This window comes from Danio rerio, chromosome 12 (assembly GCF_049306965.1).
Source record: "Danio rerio strain Tuebingen ecotype United States chromosome 12, GRCz12tu, whole genome shotgun sequence".
NCBI classification, from domain to species: domain Eukaryota; kingdom Metazoa; phylum Chordata; class Actinopteri; order Cypriniformes; family Danionidae; genus Danio; species Danio rerio.
Genome location: NC_133187.1, coordinates 31,854,626 through 31,875,361, shown reverse-complemented (window position 1 = coordinate 31,875,361; position 20,736 = coordinate 31,854,626). Strand labels below are relative to the sequence as shown.

At 34.8% G+C, this 20,736-nt stretch overlaps 1 protein-coding gene across 2 annotated transcripts in view; it reads right to left on the bottom strand.

Annotated features, from left to right (window-relative positions):
- ablim1b (actin binding LIM protein 1b) overlaps window positions 1-18,258 on the bottom strand; it is a 161,598-nt gene extending 143,340 nt beyond the window's left edge. For both annotated transcript variants that reach the window (XM_073917624.1, XM_073917622.1), the window contains exon 1: window positions 18,084-18,258. In XM_073917624.1, the coding sequence (XP_073773725.1) occupies window positions 18,084-18,096 (13 nt within the window). In that variant the 5' untranslated portion in view covers window positions 18,097-18,258. The remainder of the gene's footprint in view (window positions 1-18,083) is intronic.
- Between the last annotated feature and the right edge of the window lie 2,478 nt (window positions 18,259-20,736).

Genomic DNA, 20,736 nt, shown 5'->3' with positions numbered 1-20,736 from the left:
GGGATTTTGTATGTTAATGAATATCTATATGGCAATATACGGTTCATGTATTCGGTCTTGGCAGTATAGATCTGCTACACTGCTGCTGCTTTGATTGACCTGCTACTGCCAGTATATACACAGACATGCCATCTGAGTATATAACATGCTGCTACTGCAAACATAATATATATATGTAACGCCCGTAGCAGATCTAAACACAGGTGGAGCTGGGGTGGAGGAGGGTCTTCAAAAACGCACTGAAGTTTGACAGCGTTAATGACACCGGGCATTTACTGTAAACTGATAAAGTGCAAGCTCTTTGTCTGCCAACGAAAGAGCAACCAATCTCCTGCACCATGTAATTAATGATTTGTTAACCTATCAGCCTGCTCGAGTGCATAGAGTTTCATGGCAGAAATTGTACTTAATTCCTTCAAGTTGTCTCAAAATAAATCGATTGTGTGGATCATTGTTTTACAGTGCAGCTTCTGGTTTAAACAGATTTTAATACATTGATGATAATTGATTCTTTTATTGTATTCCTAAGTGGCACTTTAAAAGCCCCCCATACAGTGTGTCACAGCTACAAATGTTTAGTACAAAAACTTATGGAACATATAGCTTTTATCGCCTGCCACTTTTATAGCTTCGCTTCTGTTTTTAAAAGCATCTAATTGTATCTAATGCATCTTTACACTGAAGCATTAAATGCTTTTAATGGCTTCATAACTCAAAAATCTGTTTCCTGATGCAGCATTTAGTATGTCTTCAGCAAAGAGCTGTTTGTAAAAGAAGTGGCCGCAAAATATCATGCATAATGTCAGAATGTGCAGGATGTGTGAGACAGAAGAAAGCTTTCTCAGGGTTTAATCACACAAAGAGATTGCATGTTCACTGCAGCTCTAAAATGAAGTCATGTAGCCATTGGCGATGGCCTTGTCGCATGCACAGCACTATTCATCCACTGACATGCTCCTCTTTCACTAATGAAAGCACAACATTTTGTTACAAGCAGATGACAAGTACATAGACGAGTACATGCATACAGTAGACAGTAATGGGTACAGTATTTTCAAACCGTAGTTACTGATTACAAATTACATGGAATAACTTTTTTTAGTAACATACTGTAATGTTATAGATTTGTATTCATTATAGGCAATGCTCTTTGACTACTTTTAGCATGTAGATTTGAGTGGCATTATTGTGAACTGGTTTAGTTTGTTTGAGGATGAAGATGATTATTAATCAACAATGACAATTTTGTTTACTATTGTTGTCTTGTTTAATAATTGTAATTTATTATATTTTAAAGAGATGATAAAAATCCTATGATAAAAATCTTTTTTAAGCTGTTTGGCCAGAACTGTGTACAGTATAGTGTGCCCACAGTCATATTGGGGTGATATAAAGACAATAAGACAATAATTTCCTGACGTCAAAATAGCATCCAAATACCTCCCATTTTGAGGCCCACCACATTGTTACGTAGGAGTGCGGTTTCTCTGCCCACCAAATTGATTGATTGCCACATATTAACATGTTTCTGTTGTAACGTATAGTCAACACGACAGAATGTGCGCAAAACGACTGGTATTAAAAGATCTGTTCAGCTCGTTGTGATCATCAAGCATCATCAACAGGCACGTGCACACATAGGCCTCAACCTGTGCAGTGCACATGCCCTTTTTAGTCTTGGATAGAAAGTGCCCTTCCAAAATGATCAAAAGTGCCCCCACCCCCCCTTTACAGTACTTGCGCTTCAACACTGCTAATGAGAACGCATGCGACAACACCGCTCTTCAGTACGCACGCGACAACAACAACCCCCCCACCCCCGCTCTTCAAAAAATTTATCCTGCACATGCCCTTTGGACAGTCTCTGCACGGTCCTGATCATCAAATGTGATCAAGAATGAGTTTAAAACATGTTTAAAACAGTGCATGCTTGAAATGAATTACAGCGAATTTACAGTCTTTACTTCATCGCCACAGCCACGTCAGAACATTTATGAAGGAAGACTCTTCAATCGCGGTTTGTGGATGTTAAATCAGGTTATTTTGTACATTAACACAACGAACATCCATACAGCAGTGGATATAAACATGTATCCTGCTTATTTGTGTGCATGAGTGTGTTTGAGTGTTTCCCAGTACTGGGTTGCAGCTGGAAGGGTGTCCGTTGTGTAAAACATATGCTGGATTAGTTGGCGGTTCATTTCACTGTGGCGACGCCGGATGAATAAAGGGACTAAGCTCAAGGAAAATGAGTAAATGAATTAATATTTAATTTTTGTGGTATTTATCTTGTTGTTGAGTTAAATTTATGTATTAAATTACTCATAATATAGAATTTTATTTTATTTTAAAATATTAATTACAGTTATTAATTTATACATAATAAAACCCGACACACTTATTTGAACCACACCAATGCTTTAAAATTATGTGTTTACTTTCCTTGCAGTGTGCATGTGGCCTCTGCACAATGCATTTGAGCAGGGCTGACCACAGTTTCTTTCCCTCTTCCTCCATGATGGCTTCATGGCGAGCCACATTCTTGCTTGTTGTTTGTGGACTTCTACAGTGCAGTAAGTCTACATCTACTGAAACACATTTGGCTTCTAAAAATCAAAGCATAATCCTAAAAACCTCTAATAATAATCCCATATACAGTTGAAGTCAGAATTATTAGCCCCGTTTTATTTTGTTTTTCTTTTTTAAATATTTCCCAAAAGAAGTTTAACAGAGCAAGGAAATTTTTACAGTATGTCTGATGATATTTTTTCTTTTGGAGAAAGTCTTATTTGATTTATTTCGGTTACAATAAAAGCAGTTTAATAATTTTTATATTTTTACACACTGTATATATAATATAATATAATATAATATAATATAATATAATATAATATAATATAATATAATATAATATAATATAATAAATATAATATAATATAACAAAATATAATATAATAAAATATAATTTACTATAATTTAATATAATATAATATAGGGCTGCACGGTGGCACAGTGGGATGCACGATTGCCTAACAGCAAGAAGGTCGCTGGTTTGAGCCTGGGTTGTGTCAGTTGGCATCTCTGTGTGGAGTTTGCATGTATTTCCTGGGTTCTCTTGGGTTTCCTCCGGGTGCTCCAGTTTCCCCCACAAAGTCCAAAGGCGATGTGTCCCAGTGGTAACCTAATGGTAATGAACTCCACTGGTAAAAGAAAAAGTCTGCCATTCTCCAATTCTCGTTCAGCTCTCCCGATAGAAATGCTTGCTACAAACCAACATGGTGTTGAATGAGAGTGTATAGGTGTTTCCCAGTGATGGGTTGCAGCTGGAAGAGCATCCGCTGCATAAAACATAAACTGGATAAGTTGGCAGTTCATTCCGCTGTGGCGACCTCAGATTATTAAAGAGGCTAAGCTGAAAAGAAAATGAATAAATGAATGAATGAATATTATAATATGTAATTTCCTTTTTTTGATATTTACACTGTATGGATACTCATTTCAAATAATATAAATTAGATAACCATGATCAGAAAATTCATTAATAATTGTAATTAAGACACGATTACAAAACATTATTAATAGTGGATCTCAAGGAGAAAAATTAAATCATAAAACAAATAATAAATAATTTATGACCCCTCTGTGTTAAAAAAAGCTCTGACAGTGTCATGTCAGTGTGCATCATACTCTAAGCTGGAGGGAGCCTTTAAAATAACACATTCAGACACTGCAAGCAAGCGAAAATGCCTCCACAAATGCTTCATACATTGAAAATATGACTTCGGGATATTCCCCAGAGCATCATTTGTGATATCAAAAGGTCAGTTTCTACAGTATGTCCCCTGGCTTGACAGAATGTGGGGTAAACATGAGAGCTCGACACAGAACAAAGCGGATGCTACTGTTTCAGTAACGTCTGATCCTGTTAGTGGAGTGCATGCGCTGCTGTCCAGCCACAGTTTGCAGAGCTGTTATTAATGCTACTGTGCCCTGCTAAGATGTAATTAATGCGACTGCTTGTGCTCTTACTGCAGGTGGTCTTCCTGGATGCTGCAATTAAGCTTTCACAGCGCTTGACCTTGTTGATGACCTACAAACCCACTTTGCTGGGAAAACTGTGAATGTTGTGCTCAGAATGTTGCTGACAAGATTACAAAATGTTGGCAGCTTAATAGGATTCTGTCATCAGTTAATGGTAAGTGGACATTGTTGAATCAATATTCATAAGTGGATCAATAAGGATTATTACAGTGATGGACTGAAACAACATTAAATCCCAGATAACTAATAACCCACGCTCATCTTGGTGCTTCAAATCATCTTGACCGTCAGTGAATACTTTTATGTCAATATTTATATAGCTTCTCTGTCTGTTTTTGATTGCTTGCCGCCATCTTTTGGCTGAATAACACAGAGGTTAGTGTATGCTCCATTAAGCCAGTTTTGTTTATGTCAGCTTTGCATTTATTTTTCAAGAATTATTATAAATTATTATTAAATATTATATTAGACATAATCAATAATTTATATATATATATATATATATATATATATATATATATATATATATATATATATATATATATATATATATATATATAAAACATGTGCGTGTTCTAGTCCTGTTTTTACATGAGCAGATGGCTTGTGTTGTTTCTTTGTGTCATGTGCTCTGCTTTCTATTGTCTTGTCCTCCTGGTTAACCCTTCATTAGTTTATTCAGTTCACCTGTTTGTTTGTTAATTATTTCCTCAGTTGTTATACACATGTCTTCAGACATCCTTGATCGTGTGTCTCGTCCTGTCCTGATCCCTGCCAGCCCTGCATAGTTTGTTTGCCTATTTGTGTTGTAGTTATGTTTTCCCCTCAGGGTTGTTTTTGTTGACCTTTTGTTTTATTTTTATTAATAATAAACCATCTTCTGCTGCATTTGAGTCCTCGCTCCATCATCCTTCCTGAGATAACTGACAAGCAGAGAATTTATCCTGTACTTCTCCATGAACGATTCATTCATACATTTTCTTTTACGCTTAGTCCCTTCATTAATCCGGGGTTGCCACAATGGAATGAACCGCCAACTTATCCAGCACATGTTTTACACAGCCGATGCCCTTCCAGCTGCAACCCATCTATGGGAAACACCCATACACACTCATTCACTACAGACAATTTAGCCTTCCCAATTCACCTATACCGCATGTCTTTGGACTGTGGGGGGAACCGGAGCACCCGGAGGAAACCCACTCGAACGCGGGGAGAACATGCAAACTCCACACAGAAATGACAACTGACCCAGCGACCTTCTTGCTGGGAGTCAACAGCACTACCTACTGCGTCACTACGTCACCCTCTGCAGTCTATTTGATGGAAAGCATTACTGTTATAGTATAAGTCTATGGAAATGATCACTTAGGAAGAAACACACTAGCTATGTGTCCATACACCTTTTGAAATATCACACAAAAAATGCTTAAAGGAAATGTGCATACATTTTGAAATAGCACAAAAAACTTATGCACACAACTGAGGTGGAACAAATGCACACAAACTACTAGAGAAACACATTTACCGAATATATTCCTGCATTTTGTTTTAACCAATCTTGTCATAACAAAAGTGCCAAGATGGCACAGTATTACTGGACAAACCAGTGGACTGATGACATTGTAAAACATCTGAAATGTTGTTTTGACTATTCTAAAATCTCTTAACCAAAGTCCATCATCAAAGTGCTTAGTTATTATTAGCTTTCAAATCGATCTTGAGCGGGTGTGCTCTCAAAGAGCAGTCTCACTCCTCAAAAATCCACAAGTAGGAGCAACTAATTCATTATATAAGAAAAAAAGGCCCACAGTGACTTCTCCTACCAGAGCAAATTCCATTTTTCTTTTTGATATTTGAAAATTCATTAGATCAAATTGCTTTTGTATTGTAAACACTCTTGGACTGAAACAAATTTTTCAGTGATTCAACCAAACAAATCTCAGGAACAATCCAATGTGTTTCTTAAATTTAAAATGTCTAGATATGAAATGGAGAAAACAAATAGAGGAAAAGGACAGCTTTCTGGGGTAATAAAAATCTGCAAAAACAGATGGTCTGAAAATGCTATAAACTGGATGATTGTGCAATTTTAAACCATGGCCAAAGGGACAGATTTGCACACACACTTTGACTTTCTATTGACTACTTTTGTCTTAATGCCAAGCTGCAATTAGACTTTCTCTTACCCAGTCATATCCCTTGCCACATTTTTAACCCTTAAACCTCACATAAGCATTTCATTTTTGTCACATTATTGTGTGTATTTCTGTGGTGTTTTTCTTATTGAGTTGAATCGTCCCACAGTGTAGGTTATTTCAAGTGTTACTGCTTTTGTGTGGAAAATGTAGGCATACAAAAAAGTCAGTTTTACAAGGTCACTAATAAGAGGCAAAGAGACAAAAGGGATCAAATTCACTCTGGATTTTCTGATGACTTTTTTTACTACAGCTTACAGCATAATGATCCTTTGTTTTGAGAGGGATCTCTTGGTTTACTTTTAGCCACGTCTTTTACAATAACACGAAATAATAGGGACAAAAGTTGGCTGGTAGCCAGTAATATCAGCAACCCCTTCCCCGACTAGTTTGTAACTGGACTTCTGTTCACAAGGAGAGATAAACTAATTAAAGCAGACTGACTTTGAAATGAACCAGGCCACAGGAGAACGTGTCCTGATAAGTTTTAGCAAATGCATTGTAAGATAAATTCCTACTTGAAGCTGAGCATTTATTCTGTAAGCCCTCGGGTGCAGATGAAGCATTCGTCGGGACGGCATTTTTTTTTTAGCGCAGATGCACAGAATCAGCAGCCCATAGGGAATATAGAGCTCAGGAGTGTGTGGTCAGCTGAAATCAGAATGATGGCCTCTATCTGGTGCTTACACCTGCAAGGTGCATGTGTGTGTCTGTATGTATGTATATATATATATATATATATATATATATATATATATATATATATATATATATATATATATATATATATATATACATACATACATACAGACTTGAAGACTTGACTTTATATATATATATATATATATATATATATATATATATATATATATATATATATATATATATATATATATATATATATATATATATAGAGAGAGAGAGAGAGAGAGAGAGAGAGAGAGAGAGAGAGAGTGAGAGAGAGAGAGAGAGAGAGAGAGAGAGTAAATAGATTATAAAATTTCAACAAATATCCAATTTTTCTTAAAACTATTAAACAACAACATTGTCCAGAAAAGTTTTGATGTATCCAAATTTTGATGTATCCACTTCAAATGTTAACTACTGAATGTAAAGATTTATAATAAGAGAACATGTTGACACTTCAAGTCTACCCTCTACGAAGCCGCCTTTCAAACAATAACAAAACACAATGTAAAACAACATTTTTTTTAAAAAATAGCTAAAACAATATACAGAAGATCTTATGGCTTGTTCTGTGCATGGTGTCAATCATCACAATGTTTAAAGAGAGTTTTACACTTTATAGTTCACATATAAAACAGTAATTTAGCTGGATTTACTCTTTTATTTAAATACGACTCATAAGGCTTTACAATATGTATTTGTCTGTTGTTTATATAATTTTTCGTGTTGTTTTAGAGTAACTTACGTAAAAACAAGGTGATCATTGTAAAATCAGGCTTGTTGTGCACAATACCCTGTATTAGATTTTGCCATTAAACTCGTTTTTAAGACATTTGGTTGGATGCACTAACTATAACAGATATCTAGATAGGCAGACAGACAAATGGGCAGCCTTTTTAAAAACAAAATAAAAAGGAATGAGGAATATACAACAGTTACCCTGTCTGACCTCTTCAGTGTCTATCAAAAGTTCAATGTCTGTCCGCAGAGAGTTATTCATAAAATTGCTGGTGTTTAAGATGGAGTGCATTAAAATGTCTGTCTCCACTGCTAAATGAACCCTTGACTAACTCAAACTGAGGTTATCTCAGAAAAACAGGGTGGTGTAGTACATCTCTAAAACAAAACCCACTAAACAGAACACATGGAAATGTTCCTAGCGCTCATTCCTGGCTCCTGTCCAGCTCCTGCCATTGTTTCAGGGTCAGTGATCCACTGATGTGATTTCATACAGGATCTCCATGAAACCTCTGAACAATATGCACCTCACCAAGTAAAATGTTGGACATTGAAATAAGTACAGTGCCAAATATGAGTCATACATGGGTTCAAAGAGTTTGAGATGGTGAAATAACCCAAGACTGCAAGTTCAAGTCCTGCCACTGGGTCCACCATCACCCCTTCCCCCTCTCCACTTGACCAGCTCATCCAAAGAGAGGTGACATCCTAGTTATAGGAATGTAGTTGGTCCAGGCTTGGCCGGCTAAGGGCAGATTGGAAACACAGAGAGGGAGAGGGGCAGCTTCCTGGTGGGATCAAGCTTAATTAAGCCTGGAACAACAACCAAAGCCCTGTGGCTTTCATGAGGCTGAAACCCCAGCAATCAGCAAGCATGCTCCACTTCCCCTGGTCATCCTAACTGTAGCAAAGCACCACCCAATCCACACAAGAAGCAGACCAGACAGCTAAAGGTCAATGTCTTGCACAGTTCAAAGACTAAAACTGACTAACTTCTTTGATAACTAGATTTTAAGACTACTACATTTTATCTGTTTTTGCACATCCTGTCTCTTTAGACTCTTTCTGTGTTGCTTCGTTTTACTAATTGGTGGTGACAAGTGTCCTGAATAAAATGAGTCTTTGAAAGACAAACACAAATGGCACCCTAAACCTTCCCTGCAGGCACAGTAGATCAACATGGTGTCATATTGACATTGTAACCTAACTTTGTGGGGACGTTGGATTTTGTTTGGAAATGAAAATCGGGTTGACGTCAAAACCAAACATCAATGACATCAATGTTCGACATCCAACCAAATATCAACGTCTAATCATGTCATACCTTGACATTGTGTGAACGTTACCACTTTGACATCTATCAGACAATTCAAGACTTCACACTTAGATATTGCTTAACAACTGTTAGCAGGTTTGGCATGCTGTCCCGGGAGAGAACCCTGAGCTCGGAGATAGTTGAGCCCAGGGCTCCCACCAGGTCTATAGAGCATGTGAGGGGAGTACGAGATCAGGTGCTTCTCGAGAGCTCCCCTTTTTTTTAAAGGAGGAAAGGAGGAGAAAGGGGGTGGATGGGGGGTTTCTTCGGAAAACGAAAATAAGGGAGTAATATCTAGCTAGGCTATTTATAGTACGTTAGGATAGATCTGATTGGCTAACTAATGAGTGTAGATAGGCGGCCAGCTGCAGTCAATTATATCACGTGCTCCTCTCGAAATTAGTTTAAAAACTTCACTAAATTTTGGTCATTTTTTCAACCTAAAATCAATTAAATATCAACGTCAATCTCAATTTTTTTGACTTACTTAGACTCTTAGGTACAATACATTACAGCCTAAACAAACTGATTAAGGTTACTAGAAAGCTAGAATGATGTCACAGTGGCTCAGTGGTTAGCATGGTTGCCTCACAGCATGAAGGTCACTGATTTGAGTCCTGGTTGGACCAGGAGGTCATTCTGTGTGGAGTTTGCAAGTTCTTCCCCTGTCTGCATGGGTTTCCTATGGGTGCTCTGGTTTCCCAAAGTCCAAGACATGCTATTTACAGTAGGTGAACTGGATAAACTCAAATGATTGTGCTTTTTAGTGTTGTGTTGTGGCAGTAAGGGCATGCACTGTGTAAAACATATGCCATAGTAATTGGCCGTTCATTACAATGTGTGGACCTATGATAAAGCAGGGAATAAGCCAAAGGAATGTAGGTGGAATGCTACAGGAAGGTGAGTTTTTATCAAAGTTAGATCAAAACTCTGATGGACTGTGTGTTTTTGGTTTTGTTCACCTACTACACCCTACAAATCTCTCTGTGGATTAAATTCTGGGCATTAGTAGATAGGCATGAGACCTTCAAAATGGAACAGAGCCTAAATGAGTAGTGAATGAGCTATTGAATGATTCACACAAGCCATTTATTTATTCATACAACCCTGATTGTTTCAAGAACAACACAAATGACTGGCTTTGTAGCTAAATTCACATAACAGCACAACACTGTTTCTGTAAATCACAGTGATACAAGCTCCCACAATATTTACTTTAAACAATGTTCTTGTGTCTAAGAACTGATTTAAGATGTTGCTTTAATGGGGTGGTTTATGAATCTAACTGCAACAGTCCTCTATCTCATTTGAGTACTCACTCGAGTTGAGATTACTCACACACAAAAGTGTTTAGCTTCTAAATACTGATTTATTTAGTTTGGACTCTTTTCAACTGTTCATTGGCAGAGCAAAAACAAACAGCAGTACTCAATGGCTTTGGTAATCCCTGGTACAATGATGTGTGCTTGTCAATCTGATTACAAGTGGACAATATATAAGTGATTTTTTAAAGGTGTTAACATGGTGTAAAATGTTTTCAACTTGTCCACTTTGGACCATTTCCAGAGGTCATTGAAAACCCATTCAAACAGATTGCTTTTAAATAAGAAGCTACTCTCCACATACTGACCAAACACAACATATTTGTGGAATGTGTTGTAAGAATGTGCACTAAAACTGGGTATGATTCAAATTGTGTAATATGGATTCGATCAATCAACTGAACTGCCAAAAAATAAGTGATGTAAAGCATAATATAAAATAAGAGAGTAAAGTTTTGACAAAATCCAAGCCCCAATGGTCACAAAAGGTGCATTTGAATGGATGTTAATACCCTAATACAGGAGATTGTGATTGCCTTATATCTCAAACACAGTATGTCCTAGGATGTTTATTTCTCTGAAATCAGTGGTCCTCAACCACCGGGTCGTAGACGCACAAGAAAACATTAATTATTTGCATTTTATTTATTATCTGTCTGAAGGATCTTTTATTTTGAAAAAATGACCATATTCTCTTGGTTACATTTCGGTCTCTTGAGCGCCCAAATTTAACCCAAAAGCAGCAAAATGAGTAAGAAACAGATGTCTTTGGAAAGCTTCTTTGCTAAGGGAAAAAGGGCCAGTGAAGGACACACGAACTGCCAAGGAATGGATCTGCAACCCATTTGTCAACAAATCAGGGGAATCCGGCATTGCTGTGCAAGAAGATCAACCGCTGGAGATCGCAAATGACGGCGGCCTTTTAGGGGCCGTTCGCATATAGCGTCTTTTCTAGACTTCGCAATAGGTCATTTTTTCTAATAGAGGTTTTAAACGTGCTTGCTCCTTCCAGACGGACACAGTTGAATGAATCCCGGGAGCGCACTGCGAGTTCTCGTGACCAACTCTCAAATTTACCAACTCTCTTTAGCTTGTATGGTATACACCAATTTCGGTAAGACTAATTATCTCAGACAGACACAGAATACCCAGAGTTACAGCAATGTTTTGTCAGCTTGTCATCCCCTGAATAAATGTTTAATAGTCACCACGAAACACATTTGAGATCTGAAAAAGCGTACACAGCAGCCTTTGGCAGATTCGCAAAACAAAAACAGCAAAAAAAGTACCTCCTGTGATGTATTTTGCTCTCTCCAGAAATGTACATAGGTGTGCGTAATCAGAATGAGCCTGGGTGGAATGATTCATACTATTTATCCAGCAAATGCAACTCTGACTAAACCAGACTGACCGAGCCGGACAGAAAAAAAAGCATAGCAGTGAGCTGTACAGCAGGAATTATGATGTGTCATTCTGCTGAAGTTAAGTTATTGTGTTTCCGTGTCTCAGAGGCAAAGCCGTGTCAAACAGAGTAGATTCTATTTCAGCAAAACTCCAAGTGGTCTGGCCTCCATCCTGCTCACCCCATCAAGAGACAAGTGTCAGAGTTTGACAGCCACTTAAAACAATGATAAGAGACATAACTTACAGGGGCTTGGATGACCTGAATTTGGACTTGTTTACTATCCTTAGTCTTGAAATTATTTATATGTCTTAGTTTAATATCATAATATTGCTTTTTTGTGTGTTTTTTATTATGTTTTATGGATAATGAGGGTGAGTCAATGATGAAATAACTTGCATGTTGGGGTGATGTGCACTCTTATCACCCTTAATATGGACACTCTTAAAAATAAAGGTTCTTTATTGACATTGATGGTTCCATTAACATCAATCGAGCATTTTAATTCCACAGAATATTTATTAGGATTATTTATAATAGCAAAAGTGCTTTAGATTATTAAAATTTCCTTCACATATGCAACATAATTTATTTTTTATATATATTTACTCATTAAAAGTTTCTTTAAAGAATGAAAAAATGTTCTCCAATGGCATAACTGCGAAAAGCCAATTACTATCACCTTTATTTTAAAGAGGGTATCCCTTTAAGAAACACCCTGAAAATCATCATCTGGTTGTTTTTCCTTCCCAAAAGCTGCCAGTTTCTGAAGGTGAAAGCGATAGAGCTGTCATCTTTCCTGGGGAATTTATATGAGCTGTTGGGAAAGAAAACAGAGGTATCACTGCTCTGATTAAAGCCCAAAAGAAAAGCAAGTCTTGAGAAGTTCCTGCTCGCTGGATGTTGTTAGAGACGGTTTACTTTTCAGATTCTCACACTGATTTCAGCTGACAGTTTTAACTGGGCTTCCCTAGGGGCCGTCACTGATCTTGGGTCCAAGAAATGGAGATAGAGAGAAAAAGGCAATTTACTGTGGATATATGAGTGAGCAAGGGAGAGGAGGTTGAGAATAATATCCATATTGTGAGACATAAGTGATGTTTTTACAGCATTTGCATGTATAAATAATGACATCATGAGCTGTACATGTGCAAATAGACAAAGCGCTGTGCATTAGATTACATATTTCTTCATGTTTTATGATCACTGCAACAGTGTTTGCAATTTGTTAATAATAGGACAATGCAATTGTTATGTCGGGCATTTATACTAGCCTACTGAGAAGTAAATCTGTTGTGTATACTTGCCAAAACTGATTTATTCTTGAAGAACATGAATATTTAAAATAAATTAAATATAGTTAATATATTAATAATAACTCCTTACATTTATATAGCAATTTTCTGGACACTCAAAGCCACCAGTGTGCAGCATTCACCGGGATAACGCGATGGCAGCCTTATTGCGCCAGATCGCACACCACACACAGCTGATTGGTGTAGAGGAGAGTGATGAAGACAGTTTATGTGGATGGTTAGGAGGCCAGTATGGACAGAGGCCAGTGGGCAAATTTGGCCAGAATGTCGGGAATTAAACCCCTTCTCTTTTTCGAAGGACATCCTGGGATTTTTAACCATCACTGATCCGACGACGCTCACTGAGAAGTATAGAGTCTCCGTCAATATACACAGAGCACAGGTTGAGTACCCCCTGCTGGTCTCACTAACACCATTTCCAGCTGCAACCTAGCTTTCCTATGTGTTCTCCTATTCATGTACTGACTGGCCACAGCCCTTTAGCTTCAGTGGGCGACCATGTGAGAGTTGCAGAGAGCTAGCGGCCAGCAATATATTTCCGTGTTTCTCAACCACGTTCCTGGAAGACCGCCAGCTCTACACATTTTCCACTCCTAATTCAGATCATCAGCTCATTAGCAGAGACTGAAAGACTTTGGCTGCATCCGGAATCGCTAAGTTCCATAATATATAGTATGCTAAAAGCCCTGTAATAGGTGTAAAAAACAAAGGAGACCAAATCCAAAACATGCAGTGTTAGTGGTTGAGAGGAATGTGTTTTTTACTTCACTACTGTGCATTAGTACATATTTTATGTATCTGTACTTTATTAGAGTATTTTAATCTTAGGAATCCTTAACTTTTACTTCACTACATTCCAAACCAAATACTGCACTTTTAACTCCATTACGTTTCCTAAATGCAGCAAAAGTTATTCTGAAGTGTAGAAATTGTCACCTGCTCAGAGACAAGATCTTATGATTTATTTGTGCATTTTATCAGTTTCATGATTTAACAATTCACTGATTTGTGATCTGTTCAGAGTGAGTCTCCAGTAAACAATTCACTGATTCAAATGATCCATTCACAGTGAGTCTCCAGTAAATGATTGACTTCCTCGAAAGATCCATTCAGAGTGAAGGTACATCCCAAATCGTATACTTATGCACTATTGTACACCATTTTGTAGTATAAATAATGTTAGTGCATTTACACTGAAAACTCTAACAATAATAAGTGCACTTTAGATACCCAGATAATGCACTTATTTAACCGTTAAAAAGAAGTGTTATCTTGGACACTTTACACAGTCAACGACCGCTGCTTTGCTCACGTAGTGGAAGAGGCGGAGTTTTCGGGCACTGATGTTGGATAACTTTTTTTATTTTGGATTGTGAAAGCAAAATTTTCCTACGAGAATAATTATAGGCCTCCTAATGGTAAATGCGGATATACTCATGGCAGGTATTATTTGGTAGTTTGGTTATTTATTTTGCTACTTTGGCAACCGTGAAACGTCATCATGGAAGCTTCGCTTAGTCAAAAAAATAATAATAATAAAATGTTAGTGGTCCACTTGGGATGAAGTACATACATACTGTGTACTAAACTATTGAGTGTGTAAGTGCATTATCACAGTGCATAAGTGCATAGTGTATAGTGTGCCAGTCTCCAGTAAACTATTCACTGATTTAAATGATTTGTTGAGAGTGAGTCACCAGTAAATGATTCACTGTAAGTAAGTTAAGTAGGTAAGTAAAGATTTTTTAAGCAAGTTAAATAAATTAAGCACTTTTGTATTTTGACTCAAGTAATATTGAAAAGCAGGACTTTATACTTCTATTGGAGTAATTTTTTTTATGTTAACCTGATTTGTGTACTTCATTCACCACTGTATATTTTAGATCATGTAACATACAATAACCTTTTGTATATTTTACAGTTAACAACAGAAACTGGAATATATTAAGGATTTCCAGCTAAATTTAGAAACAACTAAACGCAACAGCCAAATTTACATACTAATTAGTATAACACAAAAGCTTTCATATGCTCAAACTCTTTTTGGCAAGACAACTATTCCCAGATTCCCTGTTATTGATGCCATTGTCAAACTACATCCATAATTTTACAGACTACATCCATAGTTTTACAGTTTTACAGACCTGATCTGGTACCATAAATGCACTCGAGTGACCTGAAAAGACTGGACACCTACTAGGCTACTAGGGTTCATGGGGATACAGTAAGAAAAACAAGGACTATAGCACTTTAAAAGCATTAAGAATACAGATTTACCAATTTGTAACATTCAAAAAGCAAAGCCAAGACCAAAGTTAAACACAACCTCCAGCCAAGAAGTCCGTAGCAGGAATTTTATAATACCACAAACCAAACACACAAAAGACCTTCTGCGTCCACTTTATAAAGCAGCCATCTTTGTCATTTAGATTTAATTCACAAAGAGGATTATCTATTAGTATTTGAAGAAAAAGCACTACTCTTGAAAAAACTAGAAAGGCTTTAATCCACTTTCAAACACAGATTGAAAAGCAAATTGATTTCAAAATGAAGTTACACAAGCTAAATAAATACTTCTGCAATGCTTTTTAAGAACAATTTCCTGGACATGCGAGTTTTTAAGCACACACTGTAATTATAGGATGCTAGAGGCTTATGACTGTGGCTCATGCTAGCAGAGTAGCCGATTCTTTAAATAGTCTCAGCTCCAAATCATCTGCAGCGGTTGCGGTGAGTCTGTAACTGAAGTCCAGAAACCATTTGAACTGTCAGAGCAGGAATAATAAGATGAAACATTCAGTGGGCGTCAACATCTCGTGTGACGCTAATATGAGAGGAAGAGTATCCAACAGTGAGAGGACAAAATGCAGATAATTTACTAGTCTAACAGGATTCTTGCTTTGTTTCTCCTCTGTGTCCTCTCATGAACTCAGAAAAGAATGTTTTCTTTAACCGTTCTGTTGGCTTCAGGTCTTTTTTTTTTAAGTCTGTAAGAAATATGCAATAAAAAAAACAATTGTATAATTTTTAGATAGTGGAACCAGACTTTGTCATTAGTTTGGGGTCAGTAGGAGTTTTAAATGTTTTAAAATAAGCTTATCCTGCTCACCAAAGCTGAATTTATTTAATCAAAAATACGATACAAATTGAGAAATTGTGAAATGTTATTGCGCTTTAAAATAACTGTATGTTAATAATTTAATTTAATAATTTATTCAAGTGATTTTAAAAACGAATTTTTAGCCTTATTACTCCAGTCTTCAGAGTCACATGATCCTTCAGAAATCACTCTAATATTAATAATAATTATTATTATTATTTTTATTATTAATTTATTATTATTAATGGTAATTATAAAATGGTAATGTCATTTAAATTGAAACTACATACAATAAGAAAAAAATATTAATTTAATATTAAAAGTTATTTAATTTTTTTTAAATATTTAATAATTTTACATTTTTTACATTTAATAAATGCTGCCTTGATGAATATTAACAAAATAATCATTAAAAAATACATTAAAAAACTGACTCCAAACTTTTGACCGATAGTGTACATAAACAAATTATGTGAGGCATTATGAAATGACAAAAAGGTAATTAACCCGAAAAGGGGTGTGAAAAGCATTTTCTAAAAGCAACTAAATAAAACACCATAAAACCAGGAAAAATATGTACCTAACATTATCAACAGAAATATGAACAGATTGTTAAATGATTAACATGGATCAAAAATGAAATGGGTTTTAAAGCATGGAAAGAATTAAATGTAATGTAAATGTAATACAGCTTTTATTTATTTTTTTGTACACTAAAAGATGCCAATTTTTTTTCTAAGTAATAAAAAATCACACATTTTTACCGTCATTCATAGATGTAAAACATTAGCATTACATTCAGTGTAACAATAGTTTATACAAAAATAATAATAATATTGGCAACAACCATTTGATGACATATTAAAAGATGATATAGGATTACAGCAGCTTGAGTTCAAATAATACAGCAGCTAATTGCCATTTCAAATATTTACCAATCTTTGCCACTATCTTTGTCAGCAAGAACTTTACAATCCTTTAATTTGTAATAAAGTGTAGTATCATCATTATTTATTTTATATATTTAAATAAGTACATGTCTGTACAACTGTAAAACTAAAAATACTGTAAAAAAAATTAAGTTTGGAGACATATGCAACACTAACCTTCTTCATTATCTTTACACAGTTTATTTAAATGCTTTTATTTATATTTTAAATAACCAACAACAACTGAAGAGTTCAAATGCTAAAATCTCTAAGTGCTATCTAGAATTTTGATATAAATGATACTATGAATTATAATACACATAATATAACATTGTTTTCTATCATGTTTTGTACAGTAAGGGTCTAAAAATGCTAATTTAAATGTGATTATTACATCTGGGCAAATTTGTCCTCTACCTTCATGGACTAGTCCAGCAGTCAAATCAGTAAAGATTTAGTTTTAAAAAGAGAAATAGTTTATTTAGTATGTTAGTTGTGAATTCATCTGAAGAAAACAAATCATATCAAAAGTTTAACAAGGTGCTTTACATGTTATTATTATTTTGCATTGAGATAAAATGAGATCGAATGATATAAGAAAAAAACAGCAAAATAATAATAATAATAAAAATTTAAAGTACAAAAGGTGCATTTTAGATCTTTTGGGCCCCCTAACTAGAATTGTTTAGGGCCCCAAAATCCGGCCATGCATAAAAAAAGTAAATTACTGAATCAAGACACACGAGTCTGAGTAAAATGTTAATTTTTGAGGAAATTTTCAGATGGCATTTAGAGTTTTTGCGACTGAACTCTTCAACTGCCTATGTCTGCTGCCAGGTTAATAGTCAATGCATCCATAAACAACTGTCAAGACAGGTGTAGAGTAGAGACACATTCTCGTCCTCCCTTAGGTACACAAATAACTTAATCCACAGTAAAAAGGCAAACACGTGTCAAATAGACCACTGAGTACATATGAATAAAACAATCGTCACTACGAATTAGTCACTTTAAAACTAGCTGAAATCCGGTTACCTCTTGTTGACATGATGCAGAATGAAAAGCTGCGGATTCCCCTGAAGAATTAATAATGATGATGACGGTCAGCAGTGTGACTTTCAATCCAAAATCCAGATCCCCTGTGTTTTCAGATAAACAGAGAGTGCGCAACTCTGTGTGCTCTGACTCTCGGCATCAGCGACCATTCACTACAAAGCGCGACCGAATAACGGGAAGCAGAGGCTCACACAATGGGCGTGTCCTGCTTGACGGACCGATCACTGCACGGTATGTGGCTACAGTTACAGCTCAAGCATTTGGACGAGCCCCTCCTGTTAGACAGAACTACTGTTTTCCTGACTTACAGATTATGATCTATTTTGTTGTTTATATATAAATATATATATATATATATATATATATATATATATATATATATATATATATATATATATATATATATATATATATATATATATTAGCTACTTTTCAGAAACAAGTTATTTTCGACGTCAGTGTGATCTGCTCAGTGCAAAAACGATGTTATACAACAAAATATATTGGATAAAGTCAACAAATTGAGCGTTTTATGTACGAAAGATTAACAAATAAATATTTAAAAACATTATTAATAATAGCATTAAAAATAATAATAATAATATAGACCACACTTTAATTGTATGATGCTAAATAATTTCTAAGAGAGCGTATTTAAAAATATATTAAACTTTTATTATTATTATCCTATGTCCTAAACTGCTGTAAGTAGACCTACATACTGTAGCTTAAGTAATAATGGGTAAATATCGCCATCATGTGGCAATTCAATATATGTCTGATTAAATTTGGTTTACTACTGGCTAGTTTTTATAAACAAACTATTGATGAAATTGTCTGGTTGTTTTTATTCTAGATGCGAGTCAAATACGAAAACCTTTTTCAAAAGGAGTAGCCTATAGCCTACATTAAATTTAATTAATAGAGAATGAGCTTTCTCTGAGATGAAAATAGTCTAGCCAGCTTTTTAAAATTTTAGTTTACTAACAAACCATTTTAATTAATACAACATAAATGTTAAAATTGAATGAGCAAACATTTCAACATTTCAAACGTTTTATAACAAACGTTATAAAATAAACAAGCATGAATTTGAATACAATTATCTGATGATTATAGTTATCATTTTACTCTAATTAAATATTATTTACATTCATTTAATTATTTTTTTTCGGCTTAGTCCCTTTATAAATCAGGGGTCGTCACAGCGGATTACAGCATATGTTTTACACAGTGGATGTCCTACCAACTGCAACCCATTACTGAGAACACCCATACACTTATTCACACACATATAGTTGAAGTCAGAAGTATTAGCCTCCCTGAATGATTAAGCCCTCTGTTTATTTTTTCCCCCTGATTTCTGTTTAACGGAGAGAAGGTTTTTTTCAACACATTTCTAAACATAATAGTTATAATAACTCATTTCTAATAACTGATTGATTTTATCTTTGCCATGATGACAGTAAATTATATTTTATTAGATATTTTTCAAGATACTTCTATACAGCTTATATTAACAACTAAAGGCTTAACTAGGTTAATTAGGTTACCTCAGCAGGTTAGAGTAATTAGGCAAGTTATTGTAAAAAATATATGTAGCTTATAGGGGCTAATAATTTTGACCTTAAAACGTTTTTAAAAAAAATAAAAACTGTTTTTATTCTAGCCAAAATAAAACAAACAAGACTTTCTCTAGAAAAAAAAAATAAATATATATATATATATATATATATATATATATATATATATATATATATATATATATATATATATATATATATATATATATATATATATAAATATATATATATATATACATATATATATATATATATATTATCAGACATACTGTGAAATACATTACTGTTTCCTTGCTTTGTTAAACATCATTTGGAAAATATTTAAAAAAAAATAAATAAAAATCAAAGGGGGGCTAATACTTCTGACTTCAACTGTACACCAGACAATTTAGCTTACCATTTCACCTATTGCACGCCTTTGGACTTTGGTGGGGGAAACCAGAGCACCCAGAGGTCAACAAATTATTTATAATTTAATTTAATAGAGAAATTGCCTTCAAAATAAACAAACAACACAAAATATTGTAATGAATAGGCTAATAAAATGTATTAAAATATGTACATTAATGAATAATTGAATACAGTTAAAGGTTTTCATCTATATAAATATATATTTTAATGTAACCCTCTTTGTCCCTTGTTCATGATGTGTCTTCTTTATAAATGTTCTTTTTAAAATAGATATATAGGCTATGTGTGAATGTATGTAATATTATATCATCTAATATATGCAATAATAAGCAATTATATACCTTTTATTTTAATAATTATATAATTGTATTATATCATAAGTTTCAAATAATTACATCAAGAAACAGTTTCAAATGCAATATTACTACAGTCTTTTTAAAAGCTCACATACATTTCAGAGACAAATGTTGGCAGGTATGATCTAGGTTCCATAAGTAAACAAAAAATAATTTTTTCGGGGATATACAAATGTTGTTCAAATGTTATAAAAAATATATTTTTTTTATAAAATTGGAAAGGTAAACTCAGAGCACCTTCCAGTAGGTACACTCACAAAATTTTTTGGAAAACTACAAATG